Raw genomic sequence first — 22840 nt, forward strand, 5'->3', positions numbered from 1 at the left:
ACGTTCATTTTAGTTATTGGCACTCTGCTGCTTTAAGCGTGGGAAGTGCTTTTAACCCATGGAGCGCAGCGGGGTCAGTAAAGATAAGACCGAGGGCTAGGAAATTTATTATCTTATACGACTGAAAAAATGATTTTTACGGGAGGAAAATAACGGGGTTCTGACCGAGGGACCACTGCATGCTTCTGTCGGAAACGAATTCTCTAACGTTTTACAAAGCAATAAAAACTATTAGAGGGTTTTTATGCAAATCAAGTATTTTTTTCTTTCGTAATCCATTACAGTGCCACAATGCACGAATCACCTTGATTTCGTGTGGGATCATTCGGGACAAGTTGGAAAGTACTGGACCGGCAATGGAGCAATCTGATTTGATGATTCTAGTTATTGACTTACTGATTACCCTAATCGTGAAAATAAATGAACGAGCGTTCCCAAGTCAAATACTCGGAAAAAAGATTTTCTGACCCCCCAACGGGAGTTAAACCCATAACCTTCCAGATACCGGTTGGGCGCTCTAACCACTGAGCTATGAGGAGACTCGTGGTGAGCGAGGTCGTATAATAGGTTCACATGTGTGGCACATGTCCTGCCATAGCTGTAAGGCCCAGTAGATAAACGTGGATAAATGATAACTGGAATGGTGACCACGATAAAGTGAAACTAAAGTGGGAAAGATTGTTCATTTATTTTCACTTTATCCAAAACACCATTCCACTTATCATTAACCTTAATTGTGTATTAAAATCCTCTATCATTGTACACATTGTCAAGGAAATACACTTTACCGATACATAAATTGGGGACAGGATGTGGGACGAGTCATTTTGAAGGCAATTTCAAATATGGAAAAGAACATCTAACATGGCACTGAGGATAAATCGATTTTCATTTGAGTGTCGAAAGCAATTTGCGTTTGCTTTGGTTTTGCTTTACTACGCCTAGTGTTTGGTTAAAAACACTCGTGCCACTTTCTCAAATAAGCAGAAGTAAAACCATAACGCAATTGTAATTCGCTCGCGCACGTTTTTCTGTGCTTGGCGCCAGCTACATGCATTAAATTCGAGTTTAGATTGGTTCAATGGATTGTTCGTGTCTTTTATGATTGGCTAGAGTGATTACTTTGGTTTTGGTTTAACGACATTCAAATGAAACCGCTCTGTCTGTAATGAACAAATGACTGCCTGGCCATCTATGGGTATGGAAACAACTAGTTAAATAATAACGCAAGACAAAGGGAATACTAAAGGCACTCTTCAACGATTTAACTTTTTTCTATTTTTATTAATTGGATTTTCCGCAACACAAAAAGGTTTAGATCCTAGATAAAAGGCTGATTTCAATGACTTGCATAGTGTACATTGCTTTAGTTACAAAAACTACTTCAAACTCCCAATTTTCATATGCGAAATTTAAAGAGCAAATGGTTGATGGGATATTTAATTCTTCAATCACTTCAGTTGCAATAAACTCATTATTATAATTACCCTTGTAGCTGTTTATACATTGCATTAATCACAATAGTAATATAATCTACCCCGCTATAATTTCGCAGCCACTTTCATCAGACACGAAAAAAAAACGGGTATGAATAAGCTATATTGGTTGCCAGAGGCAAAATTTGTGTGAATTCATTTAATTATCATAATTATACTAACTATTTTTAATTTCAAACGAACGACATTATTCGTGCATGAATTAAGTTAATCATTGAATGACAATGATAAGCAATTTGTTATATCAGTACTTAAGGTGGCCCGCGGGTATTTATGAGGCTGACAGTTCCCTTTTTTAAGCGCGTTTTAAAACGGGAAAACGTGAAGCGATTGCTTAGATTTTTGAGAATCTGAAAAAATAATGCTTAAATTATATAAAATGATAAATTTTATGGCGATCAAACGCGATTTGTTAAAGTTATGAGCGATTTTTGGAAGCCTTCGTTTTTAATAAAATGCGATTATTTTGAAAATGCCACGGTGATTTTTCTGTAATTACCCCAAAACGCTGCCAAACAGTTGAAGTTTACTCACAACAACTTACAGGAAAATCCGCTCCGTAGATTTCCTGAACGAGCGACATCTTTATTTTGCCTTTAAAAACTGTTGTGTTATGCGTCTGACTTGACCGTCGCATAAATTTGATACTTATACTAACCCAGTACCAGCCAGTTTTGAGTCTGATGTCACCTTAATCTTGTGTGTAAAAGTTCAAAAGATCGTGTATATACATCAAATGTTAGCAGTCAATAAAGATGGATGGTTTTCAGTCGAATTTTTGAAAGTATCAAACAAACGACGTTATTTAGAATTGCGGAAAATTTGTCGATTTGTTTTTCATTTTTTTAAAGCTGCAGCTAGAACAGGATATTGCAAAGATTTGTGCCGAGTTTCAGCGTGTTCCTATCATACGGTTTGAAGAATTTCGGTCGGAAAGTCAGGTACATTTACTTTCCAAGATTTGGTCGCTTTGTAAACCCCGCATTTGGAATGAAATTATACTGTTGTTTTCGAAGAAAGGCGTTGCTTTCAAATTCCGCACGATCTTCTGCCACTTGGAAATAACACAGCCTGAAATAGTTTCTACTAAAATGACAAATACCTTCCTGCACATGTATTTCCTGACGGTAGAAGATCGTGCGGAATTTGGAAGTAACACCTCTCTTCAAACAACAACAGAATAATTTCATTCGAAATGCGAGGTTTACAAAGCGATTAGAACTTGGAAAGCAAATGTACCCGACTTTGCGCCCGAAATTCTTCAAACCGTATGATAGGAACACGCTGAAACTCGGCACAAATCTTTGCAATATCCTGTTCCAGCTGCAGCTTTAAAAAAATGAAAAACAAATCGACAAATTTTCCGCAATTCTAAATAACGTCATTTGTTTGATTTTGACTGCTAACATTTGATGTATATACACGATCTTTTTAACTTTTACACACAAGATTAAGGTGACATCAGACTCAAAACTGGCTGGTACTGGGTTAGTATAAGTATCAAATTTATGCGACGGTCAAGTCAGACGCATAACACAACAGTTTTTAAAGGTAAAATAAAGATGTCGCTCGTTCAGGAAATCTACGGAGTGGATTTTCCTGTAAGTTGTTGTGAGTAAACTTCAACTGTTTGGCAGCGTTTTGGGGTAATTACAGAAAAATTCACCGTGGCATTTTCAAAATAATCGCATTTTATTAAAAACGAAGGCTTCCAAAAAATCGCTCATAACTTTAACAAATCGCGTTTGATCGCCATAAAATTTATCATTTTATATAATTTAAGCATTATTTTTTCAGATTCTCAAAAATCTAAGCAATCGCTTCACGTTTTCCCGTTTTAAAACGCGCTTAAAAAAGGGAACTATCAGCCTCATAAATACCCGCGGGCCACCTTAATGTTTAACACCCATATAAATTTCACAGCCGATGGGATCCCAAGATTTTCTACAGCCAGCAATACTCGTACGAGTGCACGTAGACTTCGCATTCTTATTGCCCAATCACAATCCCATGTACGAGACCCCACAAGAGTTGCTCGGGATTTTCCGTGTTGCGTAGCAACTCCACTGACCATGAAACAAACAATCGCGGGTACAAGTTCGACTTGTAGCGGTGTTTCTTTCCCTTCAGTGCACTGTGCAATTGTTTGATTTGTTGACATCGTGCAAACTGAATACCAGTTGATAACCACTGTTAAGGGTAGAGCCAGACACCCTTGATTTTCTTTTTGTTGTCATACGTAAAACTGGAAGTCTTTAGGAGGTTCCTTGCGTCTTGAGAGCGTCCTTAAAACCATTTTCCTGATCTCGTCCACAAGAAAAACGGAAGACGCAACGCAGACTAATAACAAAATGTCCGTAAAATAAAGAGCTTCTGTGAGGAAGACAGCTTGAAGAGGAGGAAAGTAAATAACTAACATCTGTCCCATAAGAGATCCGCCAACGGCGTAAAGAAACATACGGTTCGTAAAGAAACCAACTTGAAAGATAGACTTCACCTGTAAAACAACAAGGAGAAAGAATGTTTGAATCAAACACTTAGGTAGATACATCACAGCAACAACGAGCTCAGAACACTTTGTTTATTGCTTAACAAAACTTAACAAAACAAGAGCTTAGGGCTCGTTTTGTAAAAATCCAGTTCACTTACTCCTGAATGCTCTGTCATTTATCATATTCCAAGGATTGTTAAAAATTGGCTTTGCGACGAAGGGAACGTGTCCTTGGAAACAAAGTAAAACAGGCCAAAAATAGACCAGAACACCTCTTACGGACTTACCCGGGGGGGGGGGGGTACTCCCATAAATTTCGGATAGGGGTGTACCGCCAAGGTTCTTAAACCCTGACCCTATTTAAGGATAAAGAAAGCGAAAATTGATACCCTTTTTACGGCCCAAAACCGAAAAATGACACCCTATTCAAGGGGAGGAGAAGCGTTCCGTGAAGACGGCAAGATACAAATCTTTATAAAATCGCTTTTCTAATACCTAAACAGAAAATTCAGTCTTAAGATATCTTTTTCTCTCGTTTAGCTGGGCGTTTATTTTAGGTTTCCCTATCTAAGGAACACAACGGAAACACATTGCCAAAAGGAGCAAAAATGATACCCTATTTAAGGACCGAGAACCATACCCTATCGGGCGGCACATACCTCTAGGTAGGTATATAGGCCACATATGGGAGTACCCCCCCCCCCCCCGGAGCGGACTTACGCGAGATTAGTCAATAAGAGATTGCGCAAATAAGAGATTTAGCCTCGTAAGGAATTTACACAGTTTTTTAAATAAATCGTTCTACACTGACGAATTTGGCTTTGAAGTCGTAATGAAAGTACGAAAACTGACCTGTGAACGGCAGCTTAGCGCGTTGAACATATCAAAGAACACAAAGCACGTAAACGTCATAGTTGTGTCACGTGGGGTGATGATGTTGTCTCTCATCTGGAACAAAACGGAGAAAAAGACTCTGTATCAGCGCGCTAATTAAACTACAAGGTGTTTAAATTGTAAAAAGCAATTCTTATTCCTCCCCACAAACAACGACATCTCTACCATAGCTAAGTGACATTTTTTCGGGCAAATCCATACGGCGACACTTCCATCGAAACCTCATCCCAACGGCCACCAGAGGTTTTCTCGCCGACCGTGCACAAATCCATACACACTGTCTTATTGAAACCCCCCCCCTCCCTGAAATTGCCCCCTCGCTACTTAGTTTCGCAGTTACATGTTATTCGCAAAGAGTAGGGCACGAAGCTCCCGGTGTTGTGGTCTGGCCTTTGTGTAGTAAATTACAGTATGTGTACAGCGCATTTGAACTTTACATATGAAAAATGCGCTAAATAAATTGATTATCATTATTATTAAAGTCATACGAGAGACAGATCATTCGTTCTGCCCCCTCTCAGAACCGAATTTCAGGTACTTTTTCCTGCAGCAGCATAATTAGAAATCATTCCTAGCATCTGACTGAAAACCCGTACCATAATTTGTAGAGTATGCCCGTACTGCGTATCCAGTACGCAAGCAGCTCAAGGACTTACCTCCCTCCAGAAGACCCACAGTGTGCCAGTCACTATAAGGCTAGCGGAGAGCAGAACGTTCAATATAAGAGCCCTGGTTATCATTGGGTTCTTAACGTCTCGCGGGGGTTTATTCATGACATCACGATCCACAGGTTCCACGCCAAGACTGCAAAGAAAAGAAACTTAACTTGTAAGCATGGAGGAACAGACAGTACTGTAACAAGAGAGAGTGGAGTTGGGTGCAAAGATGAGTAATTGTCGGGCAAATTTTGTAATAAAGATAAAAGGTGAAGTTCAAGATGGCTAAACAGTATCTCACCTTTGGGCAGGAGGCCCATCCATTATGATATTAATCCATAAAATCTGCATAGCATTCAGTGGATTGGGAAGCTTTAGAAAAGTTGATATGGTGATTAAAGAAATTGCTGCAATGCTCCTGCAAAAAAAAAAAAAATCAGACGAGCCGACTATAAATCCGTTTGTTTACAGAGAAACCCACTAAAACGCTTCTCCTATTTAACGTTCGCTGTCAAAATTGAAAATACCATCGCTGTGAATTCTGCCAATGTTACATACCGTAAGTAGAAAGAAGTAAACGATATTTGGTCCTTAACAGCACCAAGTTGAGCGGCTATAGTCTGCAATTCACGTAAACTGCACTCTCATTGGATGGGCAGAAAAAGGTATCTAGGGCAAAAATTTTGAGCGATGGGAAAAGAGGAGACACTTACCACCTCTTACCCACTAAACGCACTTCCTGCCATGGGACAGTTTTAGCCTGGGAAGCCTATTTTCGCATTATGAATTTTCGAGGTGTAAGTTGTATAACGAGAAATTCAGCCTAATTTATGTTGGAATAGCGTTCTTTTATCACTCCTCTGTTTAATTTCTTGTCTGCTCTATGAAAAAGACGAGGGTCACTATTCACAATTTACTTACGTGCTCAGCTGAAAACGGACAAAGTTTCTGATATTGTAAAATATTCCTTTGCCTTCCTCGATAGCAGCCAAGATGGTGGAGAAGTCGTCATTGACCAACACCATGTCAGCGGCTTCCTTACTCACATCAGTTCCCGCTCGACCCATGGCTACGCCGATATCAGCCCGGCGCAGAGCTACCGCGTCATTTACGCCGTCACCAGTCATCGCCACCACGTGATTACGCTGCTGTAAAGCCTGCAGAGCAACACAGATAAGGGTTGTACTGATGAAGATGATCCAGTTTTAAACTCTTTGAAAACAAGTCTCGCTTTGCGCGCTTAATTTATCCCCTTTTCGAGGGACATTGATGCTGATTACTGAAAGATCTACACAGTTCCTCTGATTGGTTTTAGCATGGTTGGCAACGAAAGAATAAGAACAGAACAGAGAAGAACGTACCTTAACAATAGCTACTTTATGTTTGGGACTGACTCGATAAAACACTGACGCCTGTTGAGAAAAACATTTGACTGAGTAAGGAGTCACTATGTACACCACATGTTTGACAATATAATGAAAGTGAAGTACAACTTTTACAGGTATTTGGTATTTGCAGTAGACTTCCGCTTAATTAGCTTTATTATTGGTTAAAAAAAACTTATAAAACATCATTCTTTAAGAACGTTACGTGACAGTTAAAATTAATGCCGCAAATGAGACGATCAGAGCACACACTACAAGCGTTACCTGTTGTATGTTGTCTCCTAATTGAAAGCTGTCCAATGCTTCAAGCTCTTCTCCTGACAATGTTAATCTTCCCTTGACGTGAATTCCCAGGATTTCCGCTGCAAGTGGTAGAAATGCGAAACTCGAGTTCGTATATGAATTTGGTCATTTAAAATTTAACTGCTTTAAAGAGTTTTCACGTACAAAATCTCACTCATTACACTATCAGACAGACCATACTAGTTATTAATCAATAGGATTTTTTAATACTGTAAGTCGCTGCTTATTTTCGCTCCCTGATAACGCCAAATGAATGTTGAAAAATCAAATTATTTGAGCACTGACAACAAATTTCACATGCAGTTGACGTCTTCTTCATTTGATTGGCAGAAAACTTAAATAACCTACAGAAAAAGGTAATGAACTCTAGCAATAAACCACAGCCAATTACAATGAAGCTTCACCTCTTGCACCAAAGAAATTTTTCGTTTTGTATAATATTGCAATCTAAGATTTTCTGTGGTTTATTAAGTGTTTCCACAATGAAGCCTGGTGAAACCCTGTGAAAGATGATGGCTTACAGTTTTGTGACACTGAGTTCAACTTAATGAACCTGGTTAAACTAAACAAGTTCAGGTAAGTACCTATAGTAAGTGCAGTCTCCTTCGCATCTCCTGTCAGCATCTTGACCTGCACTCCGCTCTCTAACAGTGTATGGACAGCCTCACGTACCCCAGGTCTGGGTGGGTCCAGAAGACCCATTATACCCAGGAATGTCAACTGTTGCAACTCAGATCCCATGGCCAGAGCTATCACTGATAAACACAACCACATGGTTTAGTTAGTTGAATCTTGACTTTGTAAGATACCACACCTTCTGAGAAAAACCAACGTCCCTCTTATACCTACCCCTCAGTAAGAACTCTGACAATTTTACCCAAAAACTCCATAATGATGACATGAACTTCAAAGATTTGTGTGGAGTCTCAGGATTCAACCGCTCAGAGGCAATACATTGATTGCTTTGTTAACAGAAGGGATTTTTAAAGATCTTTTTTAAGTGTCTACCACAACAATTGGACTTCATGATCTTGCTCTTGTTCTCTGTGAGTGCTGAATAGAATTTGGCTAAGACTTAGTAACTGTTTGCTCAAACTCAAGCTCTAGTGTTTTGTAATAGCATTTACACATGTTAAGGTCAGACTAGCGAATTTCACTCCCAGTCTTCTTTTCAAAGTGTAAATGTGAAAATCTTATCACAAAAGAATTTCCAAAGCAGCTGAAAGGGATCCTAACAAAAAAAACAGCTTGAAGTTGCAGGAATTTGAAAAGAATTTTGTCTAAACAAGGCCTGGGGTGAAATGACATAAAAATGCATAAAGCCTTTTGTATACATTTCAGTGAAATGAAATATCATGAGGATCTGTTAAATGCTAACATATTCAGTGAGAAAAAAGCGTGTTAAGTACCTCTTAGTCCTCTGGATGACATAGCAGCCACTGCATCATTAAACGTCTCTAAATCCTTAGCACCAAGTGGAACAACAGAACCTTGTCTGTAGTATGACGTGCATTGCTGTAACACCTTCTCAGGTGCCCCCTTCATGTAGTATATCTCTGAATTGTCCTGCAAGACAATGCAATCAAATTTATTATTTTGATATATACAGTATACTGTGTCCGCCAAATGACAAACTGGAAATCTGTTAGTTTGTTTATGTATTGTCTATCGATTGACAGTTAACCATTGGAAACACAAGTCTGAATAAGTAAATAAGTGATTCTTAGTGATATTCTTTGTTGAATACGTATTATTTTCCCCTGGCTGAGTGAAATGAAATGAGTGGAAAATGTTTTTCTCACACACCGCTGGGACCTGAGAAGGGGTCATGTGACCTTTTCCCACCCACCCTAAGATTTTTAGTTGGCGCTGTATCTTTTGTTAGCTTTGCCATTGTGTAATTTTCCCTATGATGCAGGATGTACATGTATGGTTTTGTTGAGTTTGTAATAAAGGTCAGGTGGCGGTCGGCCTGGCATGGCTACCAGTGGAGTAAGAGCAATGTAGATTAGTAACTGGGCTATACAAAGACAGTTGGACCTCTAACTCTTAGAGCAGTTGACGTTCCGTCTACCTACCTGTTTTCTATATTTTACAGCCATCCACTTCTTCTCGGAGCTAAATGAAATTTCTTCTGTGCGTGTATATATTCTCCTTGGGTCATCAATACCAAGCTGTTAAAACAAAACAACAACACATTCAAAAACACATAGATTATCAACAATTTTTTCTAAGATCACATATAATTCATTTTATCTTTGATTGTTGAATGTGGAAAAATAATTACAGGAGAACTGGATGCCAGCACAAAACAGGAGGCACAATGGGGTGGCAGCAGGGATTTTGCTTATTTTGCCGACCCCCTGTCCTCCCCCCCCCATGCTTTACGCTCCCACTCATTTTGTCACCGTTTTTTTTTTGTTTTTGTTTTGAAAAATAGAGAGACTGTGAACAGTCTGCTTGTCCTTTTGTGCTTAAACTGACTGTATTTATAAGTGTATCATGTTTAGTAATATAAAAATCCCTGAGTACCTTCATTGCTACAGCTATGAGGGCACCTTCTGTTGGCTGACCAAACAGTGAACCATCTTGAATGTGTGCATTGTTACACAGATAACCAACCTGTGACAAGAAAGATAAGTTAACAACTAGACATGGTCATGCTACAGTTACAAGACAAAGTACTTAAAAACAAAAGTTGAACACTCCATACCTCTATGACTTTAGTTACGGACAAGTTACTGTTTGGTGTTAGAGTTTGACCTGCAATGGCTATGTGACCACACCCATTGTACCCCACTCCTGAAACCTGTAAAATAGAACATGATTCAATTGTAATTCTCCCAACTAAAACACTAGGAAAATGTGGAGTTCAGGGCCAGTTGTTCAAAGGGTGGATAACACTTACCACCAGACAAATTGCTATCAGGTGGATAGGTGTTGACATAACATACTACGCAATCAACTGGATATAGAGGATATGACATGGTTACGCGGAGATATGAAATTTATCTTTGATTGTTCAAATCGATATCTCACAAGTGAGCGCAGCAAACGAGTGGGATATCGATTTGAACACGAGAAGATAAATTTCATATCTCCAAGCAACCATGTAATATTCTGTGTATTATATAAACCTACTAATTACGATGTTTTTGACGATTTTCCGAAGATTTCCGACCATTTTCCAAATATTTTCAACATGTTGTCGGAAGGTCGTATGAATGTTTCCAAACATTTTCTGAAATTTTCCGAAAATTTCCGAAGATATCCGAAGACTGCTGAAGATTGCCGAGGAAGTTCCAACGATGTTTCGACTTAATATCGATTTTGTTTGGCTCATTCAGCATTGAAACAGGGCAAACTTGTCAGAAAATGTTCCGAAATAGATATCTTCACATGTGAAAATAACATGTTATTTTCACATGAGAAGATATGATTTTTTTGTGCGAAAGATTTCCTGGTATTTAACTGATGTTTATATAATAAAGTTATTTATCCGGTGGATAGCCTTATCCACTCTTTTCAAACAACTGAGCCCTGAAGGAGAATTTCGTTGTCAATATCAACAGATTACCTCTGCATAGTTGCCATCAGCTGTGAATATCTGTGTTGCTGTCATCTCATTCTTGGTCAGTGTGCCAGTCTTATCTGAACAAATCACGCTAGCACACCCAAGTGTCTCCACTATAGGAAGCTTTTTTACAATGGCATTTCTTCTGGCCATCCTCATCACACCGAGTGCTAGAGTAACAGTGACTACAATGGGTAGACCCTCTGGGATGGCAGCCACAGCCAAGCTGTCAGGAAAGATCATAAAATCATGTCCAATAATAACATTGTGAGTATACATGTAAGAGAGCAGGGAAGTGGGGGTTGTGTTTGCTCTCAATGTGAGCCCTCACCCCCCACCAATGTGACCTTGGTCGGAATCCTGGACCCAGTGTCACATGCACATCGGGTTTGCCATTGGTTCTTGTCCTTGCTCTAAAGGGTTTTTTTTTTAGGTTCGTGTTTACCTCCCTCCCCAAAAACTCAGCCCTTCTAAATCTCAATTTCAGCTGGAAACAGTGGACAAATTGCCACTCTCTGGATGTGCCAAGGCTTATTCCCATTTTACTAACTTTATTTTGATAATTTTCTATTTAAATGCACTGAGTGACATGACACCTTTGCTAGAGCAGAACTTTATCTCCAAAAAAAAATTTTTTAGCAAAGAAATACTGTATGGTTACTCAACAAAATTTCTTGATTTGAACACACAAACAAAAAACTTATCAAGCAAGTACTTAACAAGACTATGACAATGCTATCCCTGCTATTGATTGCTTGTAATGTGACAGTAAACAAATTAAAATGATAAAACATCAGTTTCAAGTACTAACCTGACTCCAATGGTAAACATCTCTAATATGGCTCTCTTTTGCAGCCATCCCAAAAGAATAATAAGACCTTTGAGAATAAGATCACAAAGATATGCATTGATACAAGGCATAAAATTAATAAAAGGCATTTTAAAGTACTTCAAAACAACAGTTTGTATCTAACACAGTTACGTCCAAAACAAAACCAAACACTTACCTATAATACAAAGTGAATAAAAAGATAATTGTTTTCCTAAGATGTCCATGCTTTTTTGAAGAGGGGTCTTTGGAGGCTGAAACAACGCCATATTGAAATGAAGTTGATTAGAAACAATCAACTAGTTACTAGATGTAAAGTGCATTAAAATGACATAAATATGTAACTTTGTGGCAAACTCCTCTATCGTACAGCAATCATTTACCCTATTCTTTCTTTTTATTAGCTTCGCCTTATAAATAACACGTACACACACATACACGTAGGTTAAAATGGCTTCTAAAAATTTAATTAAATTTAATTAAATTTACCTCCTCTGCTTTCATCATTTTAAAAACTTCACCAAACTCTGAATTTTCACCAGTTCCTGTGACAACACCCTGGAAAAGAAGTGGTTGTATAACTTCCAGTCAATGCAGTAGTTCATAATTGAAATCATTTTCAGTGATTGGGAGAATAGTCGAATAAGATTCAAGGAGATATACAGAGAAAAACTGCTGGGTTTACAGTCAACTCCCACTGTTATGGACACCTTCGGGACCACGATTTGGTGTCTGCAATAGAGAAAGTCTGTAGTAGCAGGAGTTATAAATTTTTCAGCCATTCCTTTTTGCCGTAACAATGGAGTGTCCGTAATAGTGAGTTGTCCGCAGGACGGGAGTTGACTGTAATTTGCAGAGACCAGATTTGTCTTATTCTTATGGTATTTATTGACAAACTTAAAGGAAAGAACCAACATGTACAGCATGATAATAAATACAACATGAAAGTACTGCTTAAAAGGTTTCATTTAAATGTGCACTAGGTAGGGTTTCATTTACAGACGTACACTTGTCTATGAAGTTAGAACAATGCTAAATACACACCTTGCCACGGCCATTACGTACTAAAGTGCCCATAAAAGCGATATTTTTTCTTTGTGAGATCCCTCCATTTGATTTAGATGGGGGAATTGTCTCAGTTGTCTTACTTGCTGGTTCAGTCTCGCCAGTAAAACTTGATTCATCTATTTTTAAATCTATAGCCTAAAATGAAAACATAATTGAAGCAATTTTCAGCAAAGCAAACCATTAGCTGAGTCAGACAAAAATCGAGCATGTTAATTCATTTCAAAGTAACTGCTTAAGGTTATTGCCCTGTATTGCATGCGCATCCTTACTGCGCAGAATTTTACGCGTAATTAGCGCGTGCACATAAACAAAATGGTGGCTTTTTTCTATGCGACGAGAGAAATAAATCTTCGCTTTCTAGTAAACGAGTTTGGTAACCTATCTTTTTTTTTATAATTGGAGTGAAGTGATTCTTTCTGTAAAATGAAAACAGATCAATTTCTATGTTTGAAAAATTTATCACTGGAAATATGTACTTCGCTAGTACTCGCACGGGAATTAATAAGGAATTACATGGTATATACAAGGTCTTCCTGCTCCAAAACGAATATGGTGACCCCACTTTTTTATTTCAAAATTTAACTCCCCTTAAGGTTATCAACCAGTAGGCGAAGTTTGGTTGAAAGTCTATGTTCAGTTCTATTTCGGGGCAATGACCTTAATAAATGATGGAACGTTTAGTATACAAAGTTTTATACAAATGATCAAGATAGTATCAAAACAATCAAGATACCTCAATCAGCCTTAAATCTGCTGGGACTCTATCTCCTACTGAAATGGTGACTAGATCTCCAGGAACTAAGTCGCGAGCCAAAAAATCTGCTACTTGACCATCACGAATACTGAAGAAGGAAAAAACATTCACGATTTCTATGAGTACCATGATCTACAAGGGGTAAAAAAAGGTTCAAATTGGTCTCTTCCACCATAATCGGTCATTAAAATGAATTACATGACTGTGCATTTGAAATCTGGTTATTATAAACAAGTCATGAATAGTGGATGATGAATAATTATAGTTTGTCAATGTTGTCATAAGATGGTCTATTTTTCTCTTTTAATTAATGGTAATAATGTAACCTGTAAGTCAGAGGTTTTGATGGGTACCAGTGATCTTTAAGGGAAACCTGAGAAGCTGGGGGGGGACCTCAGATGGACGGGCATCCCATCTTGGGGGAGTAGCAACACTTCTAGTGGCTACATGCCACAGAAACCTGATGACCCACAATTGCAGCCGATGTCCAACACTAGGTTTGTTTAAGACATATCTTCTGGGCTTAGAAATTCTTTTTAAAGGGCTATAATTTTTAGTTCAAAAAAACTTCCTTGGAGAAGGTTCAGTTTTAAGCACAAAGCAAGAATTTTTTAGTATACATGTATCTTTACTAATTTAAAACTAATAGTTATAAGGACTTCATTACCAGTGACAGCTAGGTGGAACAAGTTTCTTGATGGCTTCTACTGACTTGTCAGAACGATACTCCTGCAGGCATAAAAATAAAATGTAAAATTCATCACAAACCAACCATCACTTTCAGCTCAAGATCAAACAATATTTACTAAGAGGAGAGAAAAGGAAAACAAGTGTAAAGTAGCCTTACCTGGACAAATGCTACTGTAACAACAATTATTATGGCCTGGAACATAAACAACCATTCACAACAGTAAGTAAAACTATTATTAAATGAAAATCTGATCAATATGTTGCAAAAAATATCTTTACAACGATCAAAATTATTAAAAATTGAACTGCAACCAGGAAGAGACATATTAAAAGTGTAAAATAGCGTTCTCTTGTTTAAAAAGTTAAGAAAAAATATGACCTTTTGGCTATTTTACTATAGCCTTTGAGGAATGTAAAAAAGATAAAGCGCGTGGTTGGAAAGTGGTTACACTTTTAATAGATCAAAATTATGTAATGGGAGTGAATGATCCTTTTTGTATTTACCAACATTAATTTTGAAGTCAATAGTATCGATCAAACGAACCAATGAGAACCCAAGATTGTGTGAAGATTTTATATACATAACTGCCTGAAACAAAGCCTTTTCAAGTTTCTATAAAATTCAGGGCTGTAGGCAGGATTTTGCATGGGTGAATGTAAGTGCCAGAGGCATGAGCATCTAGCCTAGGGGGTTCAGGGGTATTCTCCAACAGGAGATATTAAAAAACCAACTGTCGAAGTCCACATTTCCTGCATTCTGATAGTCATTTGAACCCTCATTTTTCCCTGATAAGGCAGACCTTTGTGGTCCATGTGGGGGTTGGGGGGGGGGGGGATGCACCTATCACACCCTTCCTGTCTACGCCCTGGCAATGTGCAGTAATGGATAGTGCAAGATATTCCTTGTTTAAGTAGCCAATCAGAGCACACAAAACCCTTCATTTGATACTTACCACTGTTATACTAACAGCATCATCATACTGACCCATAGTTACACTAACCAATCCTGAGGCCAGTAGTAATACAATCATGGGTTCTTTAAACTGAAACAAAGCATGCAGTAAGAGACAAGTCACAACAGAAGATATAATAATTATTTTCATCTATAAGTTAAAAGCATGATTTATATACAAATAGAGCAGTTTTCAATTGAGTGTCGTAAAACCAAAACCAATGTAATTACTTCGGCCAATCACAAAAGACACGGACAATCCAGTGAACCAATCAAAACTCGAAGCAAATACATGTAGCCGGCACAAAGCGCGGGAAAACGTGCGCGAGCGAGTCACGATTGGTTTTGGTTTTAGTTCTGATTGGCTGAGAAAGTGGCGCGAGAGTTTAAAGCCAATCACTGAGCGTAGTAATTCAAAACCAAAGCAACGCAATTTACTTTTGACACTCCAGTGAAACCGCTCTAGTATTTTAATAACTTGCTTGAAGCAATTGATCCATTTAGCTCAACCTTATCAATGTAAAGTAAACTCCCAAGAAATGTTCTAAACATCCAAGGGAAACAAAAATAATAAATTATTGGTGCAAGTTCGAGAAATAGTAGGTAAAGTTGCAATGTTTGACTCAGGGAAGGAAAACCTCTTTTTGGTTCGAGATATTGGAAGGTTTAAGAAATCAAGGTTTAAAACATAATTTATTAAGGTTCCACTACACTTCAAAACTGTTCAAAACATAACATTTATCTCACTGGTGAGTATAGAGTCCAATAAATGTGATAAGCATGTAAAACAAATACTATGTACATGTACTTGTTAAATGTTACTATACACATGACAAGAATCAAGGGAAATATATTGTCTAAACATATTTTGTTTTTTGGCCATATTTGACTTTCTTGCATATTAATATCCAGGAGAATGGACTTGTGAATAAAATACCCAAAAATGTTGTTGTTTTTATTCACAAATCATTCCCCAAGATTTAAGCAATGGCCTGTCAAATTACTATCAAAGGCTCTAGACAAATACATGTACCTGTAGTTATTAAGCATAGTTATTAATCCGCTGGGATTAAGCATGACACTAACAAGGCACAACATTATTTTTATAAACATTTATTATTCTACTTGTCGTTTTACCAAATTTGATATGATTGAGAAGCTGCTTTTAACATTTAGTTCACCTTTGTTTAACCTTTAAATTTATAGACAGATAGAGGGAGACAGCAAAACGAATGAGCAAAATATAACTTGTAGCAACTGGAGTGGCAAACAGCAATGTGCATGGTTAGAGATCCTCATACAGTCTGTAGTCATGATATAGTGATCTCTTTACCAATCAAAAAATATATAAAACAAATGACAACAAAGACAAACCCTGTATATCAATCAAGAAAGTATGGCATTACAGTCTTGAAAACCTCCTATAAGCAGACACCCTTGCAATGAGGGTTTCTACTAATGGGATTTAGAAGAGGGACCGTGTCTGTTTATGGGAGTGTTTGTATGTGGTTGGGACCATGACAAATGTCTAGTTACAAGAACAATCCATTCATGGTGTTGTTAACTCCCGAAAGAAAGTGAGCTTTATTTTATTCTTAAGTAACTAAATTCTTATTAATAGTATAAATTAAAAGCCTGTATTAAGAAAGTTGATTAAAGCTTTGAGAGAAAGTCTTTCAACAATGGCACTACAACGTGTTATGAAAAACAGGTGATATTTACTTTTCCATCAAAAGAAAATTTTCATATAATTATATGTATGTTATAATCTTTAAAAGGCAACAGGGTAAACTATATAATTTAGTGGCATGTAAGAAACACATTTTCACTTTAAATATTCTACATCCATGCACTATAAAATTATAACAACAAGCTTCTGCTTCTTCTATAAATCTTTACACAGAAAAGAATTTGATTTCCAGGAAAAATAAATTAATATTTATAACATTTTTTACTTCACATTTTACTAACAACCCTCCAAGTTTATTATTTTCCTTAGTGGCCATTTGGCCACCGACAACTCAAGTTTGGTCGCCAGTGAAAAATTTTAGTCGCTAAATTAAGCTCACGCTCTCAATCCTTCTTCTCAATTTTAGTCGCCAGGCTGGTGACTTTGGTTCCAATTAAGTCGCCAGCTCCAAAATTTTAGTCGCCATGGCGACTAAAATAGTCTTACCTTAGAGAGTTGACTAACACATCTTAGTTAGGTTCTCTTTCCTACCATAAACAAATTTAATCACTTTGAAAAGTTAATTAACTGATTATTGGGTCAAAAAGACGGGTTTCTATTCACATTAAAAATGTGAATTCCCCTGGATGCTTAACATACATTTAGAACGGCTTTCTAGTTCAACAAAATATAATGAAGTTACTGGAAAAACTTGCTTTTTATAAAATCAAATATGCAAATTGTCTCTGGAAATGAGCAGTATGAATCAGTAAAGGCAATTACTAGTAATAGCTTCAATGTACATGTACATACAGCTGATTGTGTTGAAGTATTGTTATGTAAATCAGTAGCCATTCTATAAACTAAAGTTCTTTTCAACTTAAACATGACACTTCAAACAATAACAAACAAGGATGTCATTATCTATAAAAACATAACATTTTGCTTAACTTACACTGTGGCTTTCACAACATCAACAAAGACAATGTATTGCAGAGAAAAGTGCAGTTTTTTTAAAAGAATAAAGGCAACGTGAAAAGAGAAACAAATTTCTCTGTTTTCAGGTCACATTTTCTCAGTTAATTTATGTTGCCATGACTCTATATATTCAAAAATTATATTTTATCAATATATATATATATGTATTTTTTAGGATTCAGATTCAAAGAAAACATTTATATAAGGGGATTTTATTTTTAAAATGCAGAGCAAGGATTTTAACATGTTACGATCAAAGATTTAAAGCTAAACATTTTTCTAAACTTCTTTTTAGCAAGTTTATATATTGATTTTTATAATAAAACAACAGAGTGCAAAGATGGAATATTAATTAACACCTATGAACATGAATGAATGAATGTTTTTCTTTTTTTTTCTTTGAAACAGGGACAGACGTCTCTTAGTATAAAATATAAACAGCCCTACTACTATCAATGTCAATCTGCTAGCATATTTATTTCAATCTGCTAGCATATTTATTTCTATACTGATCAAAGTAAGAAAAATAAGAAAGTAAGAAAAATAATTCAAAATAATTTAAATTTTGCACTAGACATAAGAATACCAATTAAACACAAAACATACTCTTGCAAGAAACTGGCTCTAAGCTAATTTAGCTGATATATAATTAAACTAAATTTAAGCTACTCTACATGGCACCTTCAATAGTCTTAACAAGAGTAGAATGCAAAAAAAGTAACTATATTTCCACCACATATTAACTAGTACCCTTTTGCAATCAGTCCCTCAGTTTTAATTATTGCAAAGCAGAAATATTGACAAAGCAGAAATTCAAATTTTACCCCAACCTGTTTAAATAAATGCAAGTGTTAAGTAAAATTTAAATATGGGATTCACAAAGATATACAAAGCTGGAAATATCCCCCAGTGTGCAACTAAAAATAAATTGAAATTTCCTTGGTAAATTAGATAAACTGCAAGCATTTGAAATAAAGCTGACAGGTTGAAATTCAAGTTTATACATGATCTATCGGATGCTGTTCTTGTACCGTATGAATGTTCAAAGCTATCATGAATTGTAAATATAACAACCTTAATTTTTTATTCAGTTATATTAAAAAATCCACAGAACAGGCAATGTCATATAAAATGGTCTACAACTTCAGCTAAAATCATGTAGGAATCACTTCATTAGAAGAATTTTTTGCATTGCCAAACAAAATAACTAAATATTTCTTCAGTGGCGAAATAATTACGTATTTGTGTAATTTGAAGCTAGACTAAACTCCAAACCTGATCGATATATTTTCTCCAGAGCGGCGTATCCTCTACGACATCAAATTCGTTCAGCCCATGGAGTTTCCTTCGCCTCTCGACTTCATCATTTGACAAACCGCGTACGGGATCGCTCCGAAATTGTTTGAAAACTTCGGCCACTGATAACGAGGAGGCCTTCCCCGACGACATCAAGCACGACATCATCCCTGATTCTTTACCCTCCTCGGAGCGGTCTTCCTGATTAAGATGAGTGTAGGTTCCCATTATGGAGCCCATGTAGGCAGAATGTTACACACCTCGCCATGTTTTCACTCTCATATTGGCTCAGAAAAACAGAAACTCGAGATGTGACTGGCCTCCACACAACAGGAACAATCGTGATTACCCAGAATGCACTGAGGGAGTAAGACCGGGGTTTTGGAATAGGAAACTGGGTCGATAGTCGATTACAGTCTCTCTCGGGTCGCATTACTTCCCCGTCCCTCCCCCCCCCCTCCAAAAAAAATATCAAGTGGATTTCACTGCATTGCGAGAAAATCCACCGAAAAAATTATTTGCCATTAGTCAGGAACAGAGAGTAGTCATCCACTGGATCTCCACTCCCATTGCTGGGTGAGTAGGGGGGCAGTGCAAATTACGAGATTAGCACGAAGAACAGTGAGTGGCAGAAATAGTGCGGGGTTCAGGGCAAGGGAGCCTTCTCCCCCCCACCCTTATTTTTCGCTCGTCATTTATCACACTGTTCCCTAACTAACTGAATGCCTAGAACAGGCTACTGGGTGTGGGAAGAGGGTGTGCATGTGGAAACATGCAATTATTTGTTGCATTTCCGTTAATTTCTTTTTAAAAGCAAGACAAGCCTGTTTACTTTAAGGGGTTAGTGAAGTGAAAACTTAAGAAAAGAGATGCACAAATTAAAGGGGTTACCTTTTCTGTCAAAAATGGTTTATGAAAGGGTAAGGATTTTCCTTCACGCTTGCCCTCACACTTTGCGCTCGCTGTCTCTTCGCGCAACCCGCAAGCCGCCTGTTCTGCAGCTAAGACCTTGGGGCAGAGCCTCTCCATATTAATTTCTTTTCAAGGAACACCCCCTCTGCAGATACATGTAGATAAAGAAAATACTCACTTATTTTAGCATTTATATTTTTTTTATTTTTGAATATGCTCACAATAGTAATTGACTTTTTTGACTATGCAGGCTACTTGAGAAAGTGGAAAAAGTGTGTAAAACCTACTGGGCAAACTAGAAAATATACTAAAAATATTCTTGAATTCTACTTTTCACAAATAGCAACCCTACAAAATGCTCTAACAATTCTTTTTACATTTTTACAGAAATAATTTCACAATTCAGTGGGATAAATTACATGTGCTACATGCAGTCCTGATAAATTTTTCCCCTCCTCTGTGTGAAAACTGGGGACGGCAGTTTTTACATGGGCAATATTATTGTTTGCCCCCCACACCCCCGCCCTGGGTTGTTGCACCGATGATGTCCATGTTTTCTATAAATTCCATTCTATTGCACCCAAGGTGACCAAACATCCCCATGCAGCTCTGGTTTTGATGCAGGATCTGGATCTGGATAACGTACTGGTACAGCTGTTGCATTGTATTCTTTCATCCTCTTCATCAAAAAGGCCACCATATCTGGATACACCTTGGATAGTTCATTTCTCTCTTCAGGATCCTCTCTTATATTAAATAGAAAGGTGCTGTTAATGTTGTCCAAATAATTATTAGGTCCCTCTTCTAAAGGATAGTCACTCTCTGGTGGCGGAATCCAACTCCCGTTCCCTGGACAACCAGTCAAAAGTTTCCAGTCACCAACTCGTATCGCAGCTTGTCGGCAGTGCTTATAAGGTTCAAAGTGGGTGTCCCAAAAAGCATCAATGGGGTCAACATTATGCAAGATCTCCTTTCTTGGTGATGGTTCTCCATTGCTCAATGTTTCCCAGACATTGTAACCATCTAGCGGCATGCCGTCAACAGACCCTCCTGATAAATGGACAATTGTTGGGTACCAGTCAGTAACATGGATCATTTCTGTGTTTATCTGACCAGGTTTTGATATTAATTTGCTGTGCACTAGCCCGACCCCCCTCATTCCACCTTCCCATAATGCACCTTTCCAGCCACGTAAAGGCCAGTTATTGCCGCCTTGATATATCTGTCCACCATTGTCAGTACTGAAAAAGAGCACTGTGTCATCCCACAAGCCATTTTCCTGTAAAGCTTTTGTTATGTTGCCAATCCCTTCGTCCATACAGGTGACCATCCCTGCGTATGTTCTACGAGCATGGTTTTTTATATCTTTGTACTGTTCCGTGTACTGTTCAGGTACCTCCAGCGGTGAATGAACAGCTTGGTATGCCAAAAACAGAAACAAGGGTCTGTCTGCTTCGTGTGAAGAAATAATCTTCACTGCTTCATCTGTGAATAAAAAAGTTGAATAATTCCCAGCTGCATCTGTAGCAACATCTTCATTTCTTCGCAAGTCATACCCATTCAGACCAAAGAATTCCTTGCTCGGATATCCCATACCATTCTTGTGTGAATAATAACCTTCTCCGCCGGTCAAATAGCCAAAGAACGTGTCAAAACCTCGCTGAGTTGGAATAAACTCTCGCTTGTAAAATCCAATATGCCACTTCCCAACCATGTGAGTGCTATACCCGTTTTCTTTTAACTTACTTGCAATTATTGTATCATTCTTCGGCACTGCATTTGCCTGGGAAGGCCAGATTATCCCGTGTTGTAAGCCAGTGTGGATTTGATATCTGCCGGAAAACAACTGACTTCGTGTTGGTGTGCAAATTGGCTGAACGTAATAATTTTCCAGGCGCACTCCACCAGCCGCTAAACTGTCAAGATTCGGAGTTTTTATGCGCGGATTGTGGTAACCGATGTCGTTGAAACCATAATCATCTGCTAAAATAAAGACAATATGCGGTTGTTTTCCTAAAACAATGTGCAAGCAACAAATAAAGATTCCAACTGCAAGAACTGCCACTGCCCCCTTCGCCATTTTTCACTACGTCACGCAATATACAACACATACTCCGTGTAAAAATTCTCGAATTGTCTCTCTTGTGATGCATGACGGTAAACACGGTAAACAAAATGGCGACTAGTGAAGGTTTCTCCTCTTATCGCTCAACAATGACCGACAATCAACGAACCGAACATAATGCGCTTTCAAGCTCTCGCGGATGGGGTAAACAAGCGGCCCAGAGACTTAACACAAAAGACCAATTCAAGAATGATCCACTTCTTAGAACTTTAGAAGGTAAAATCGCCGTCAATTTTGGCGATTATAAACCATGGCAACGAACAACTCTTTCCAGATTTCCGAAGGAAGAACAGCCTAGGAAGAGAACTTCCAGTCGTCCTTTGTCAGGGCTAACTACAGTATCCGTTGGAAGTGGCCCCTTTTTAACTAGAGAGGAATCAATGAAAATAGGAGCCAGGCCATTCAGTGCAGCTACTAGCACAGCTTGTTCTACGGTTTGTAATCATCCATGGACTAAAAAACCTCAACCAGTGGATGATGCTGAGGAAAGAAGGAAACAGAATGTGTTGTCGATATTAAAGGTATCTTCTATTAAGAGAAATAGCTCAGTTAAGAAAAGCTAAGGGGATAGTCAGTATCTCAGTGACAAAAGTTTAATGGTGTGTCAGAGCCGGGGAGCACAAAGCCCACTGACGGGGGGTAGGTTCTAATTTACAGGGTATCGGGTTAGTCTTGCCACCAACCAACTGCCACCGCGCGAAGTAGTGAAAACCCTGAATATTTCTCGTTTTTTAAGCGTGGGGAGGTGACTTGGTGGCAAGATGGTTT

The 22840-nt window shown here is 38.0% G+C and overlaps 3 protein-coding genes across 4 annotated transcripts in view; 1 reads left to right on the forward strand and 2 right to left on the reverse strand.

Moving 5' to 3' along the window:
* Nucleotides 1-1233: 1233 nt before the first annotated feature.
* On the reverse strand, nt 1234-19385 carry LOC144649677 (calcium-transporting ATPase type 2C member 1-like). 2 transcript variants are annotated; one of them, XM_078509235.1, is made up of 24 exons: nt 19015-19385; nt 15094-15183; nt 14298-14333; nt 14118-14179; nt 13430-13538; nt 12673-12831; nt 12118-12186; nt 11807-11882; nt 11611-11677; nt 10803-11025; nt 9939-10034; nt 9758-9847; nt 9304-9399; nt 8635-8791; nt 7810-7980; nt 7187-7284; nt 6899-6949; nt 6459-6694; nt 5839-5955; nt 5538-5685; nt 4840-4935; nt 3518-3993; nt 3388-3475; nt 1234-1746 (listed from the first exon to the last, which is right to left on the reverse strand). In XM_078509235.1, exons 1-22 carry the CDS (start codon nt 19273-19275, stop codon nt 3730-3732), a joined length of 2772 nt encoding a protein of 923 aa, XP_078365361.1. In that variant the 5' UTR covers nt 19276-19385; the 3' UTR covers nt 1234-1746; nt 3388-3475; nt 3518-3729. The 2 variants fall into 2 exon arrangements, with proteins under 2 accessions (XP_078365361.1, XP_078365360.1); XM_078509234.1 differs by having other exon boundaries at nt 3388-3993.
* A 761-nt stretch (nt 19386-20146) lies between these two features.
* LOC144649678 (arylsulfatase J-like) lies at nt 20147-22159 on the reverse strand. The gene has a single exon (XM_078509236.1). The coding sequence runs from the start codon at nt 22025-22027 to the stop codon at nt 20519-20521; it is 1509 nt and encodes a 502-aa protein (XP_078365362.1). The 5' UTR covers nt 22028-22159; the 3' UTR covers nt 20147-20518.
* The window catches only part of LOC144649679 (uncharacterized protein C20orf96-like), a 9959-nt gene continuing 9217 nt past the window's right edge, over nt 22099-22840 (forward strand). Inside the window, exon 1 of the mRNA XM_078509237.1 lies at nt 22099-22593. Coding sequence (XP_078365363.1) covers nt 22099-22593 — 495 coding nt within the window. The remainder of the gene's footprint in view (nt 22594-22840) is intronic.

Source organism: Oculina patagonica, chromosome 4 (genome assembly GCF_052425735.1).
Source record: "Oculina patagonica isolate OP01 chromosome 4, crgOcupat, whole genome shotgun sequence".
Classification (NCBI taxonomy): domain Eukaryota; kingdom Metazoa; phylum Cnidaria; class Anthozoa; order Scleractinia; family Oculinidae; genus Oculina; species Oculina patagonica.

Bases quoted from the DNA above. Each gene is read 5' to 3' on its own strand.
- LOC144649678 (XM_078509236.1), bottom strand. From the start codon at position 22,027: ATGGCGAAGGGGGCAGTGGCAGTTCTTGCAGTTGGAATCTTTATTTGT.
- LOC144649677 (XM_078509235.1), bottom strand. From the start codon at position 19,275: ATGGGCTCCATAATGGGAACCTACACTCATCTTAATCAGGAAGACCGC. The intron at 12,832-13,429 runs GTATCTTGATTG...TTTTCATTTTAG, and splicing joins CAGATTTAAGGCTGATTGAG to GCTATAGATTTAAAAATAGA. The intron at 4,936-5,537 runs GTAAGTCCTTGA...GTTTTGTTCCAG, and splicing joins TGTGGGTCTTCTGGAGGGAG to ATGAGAGACAACATCATCAC.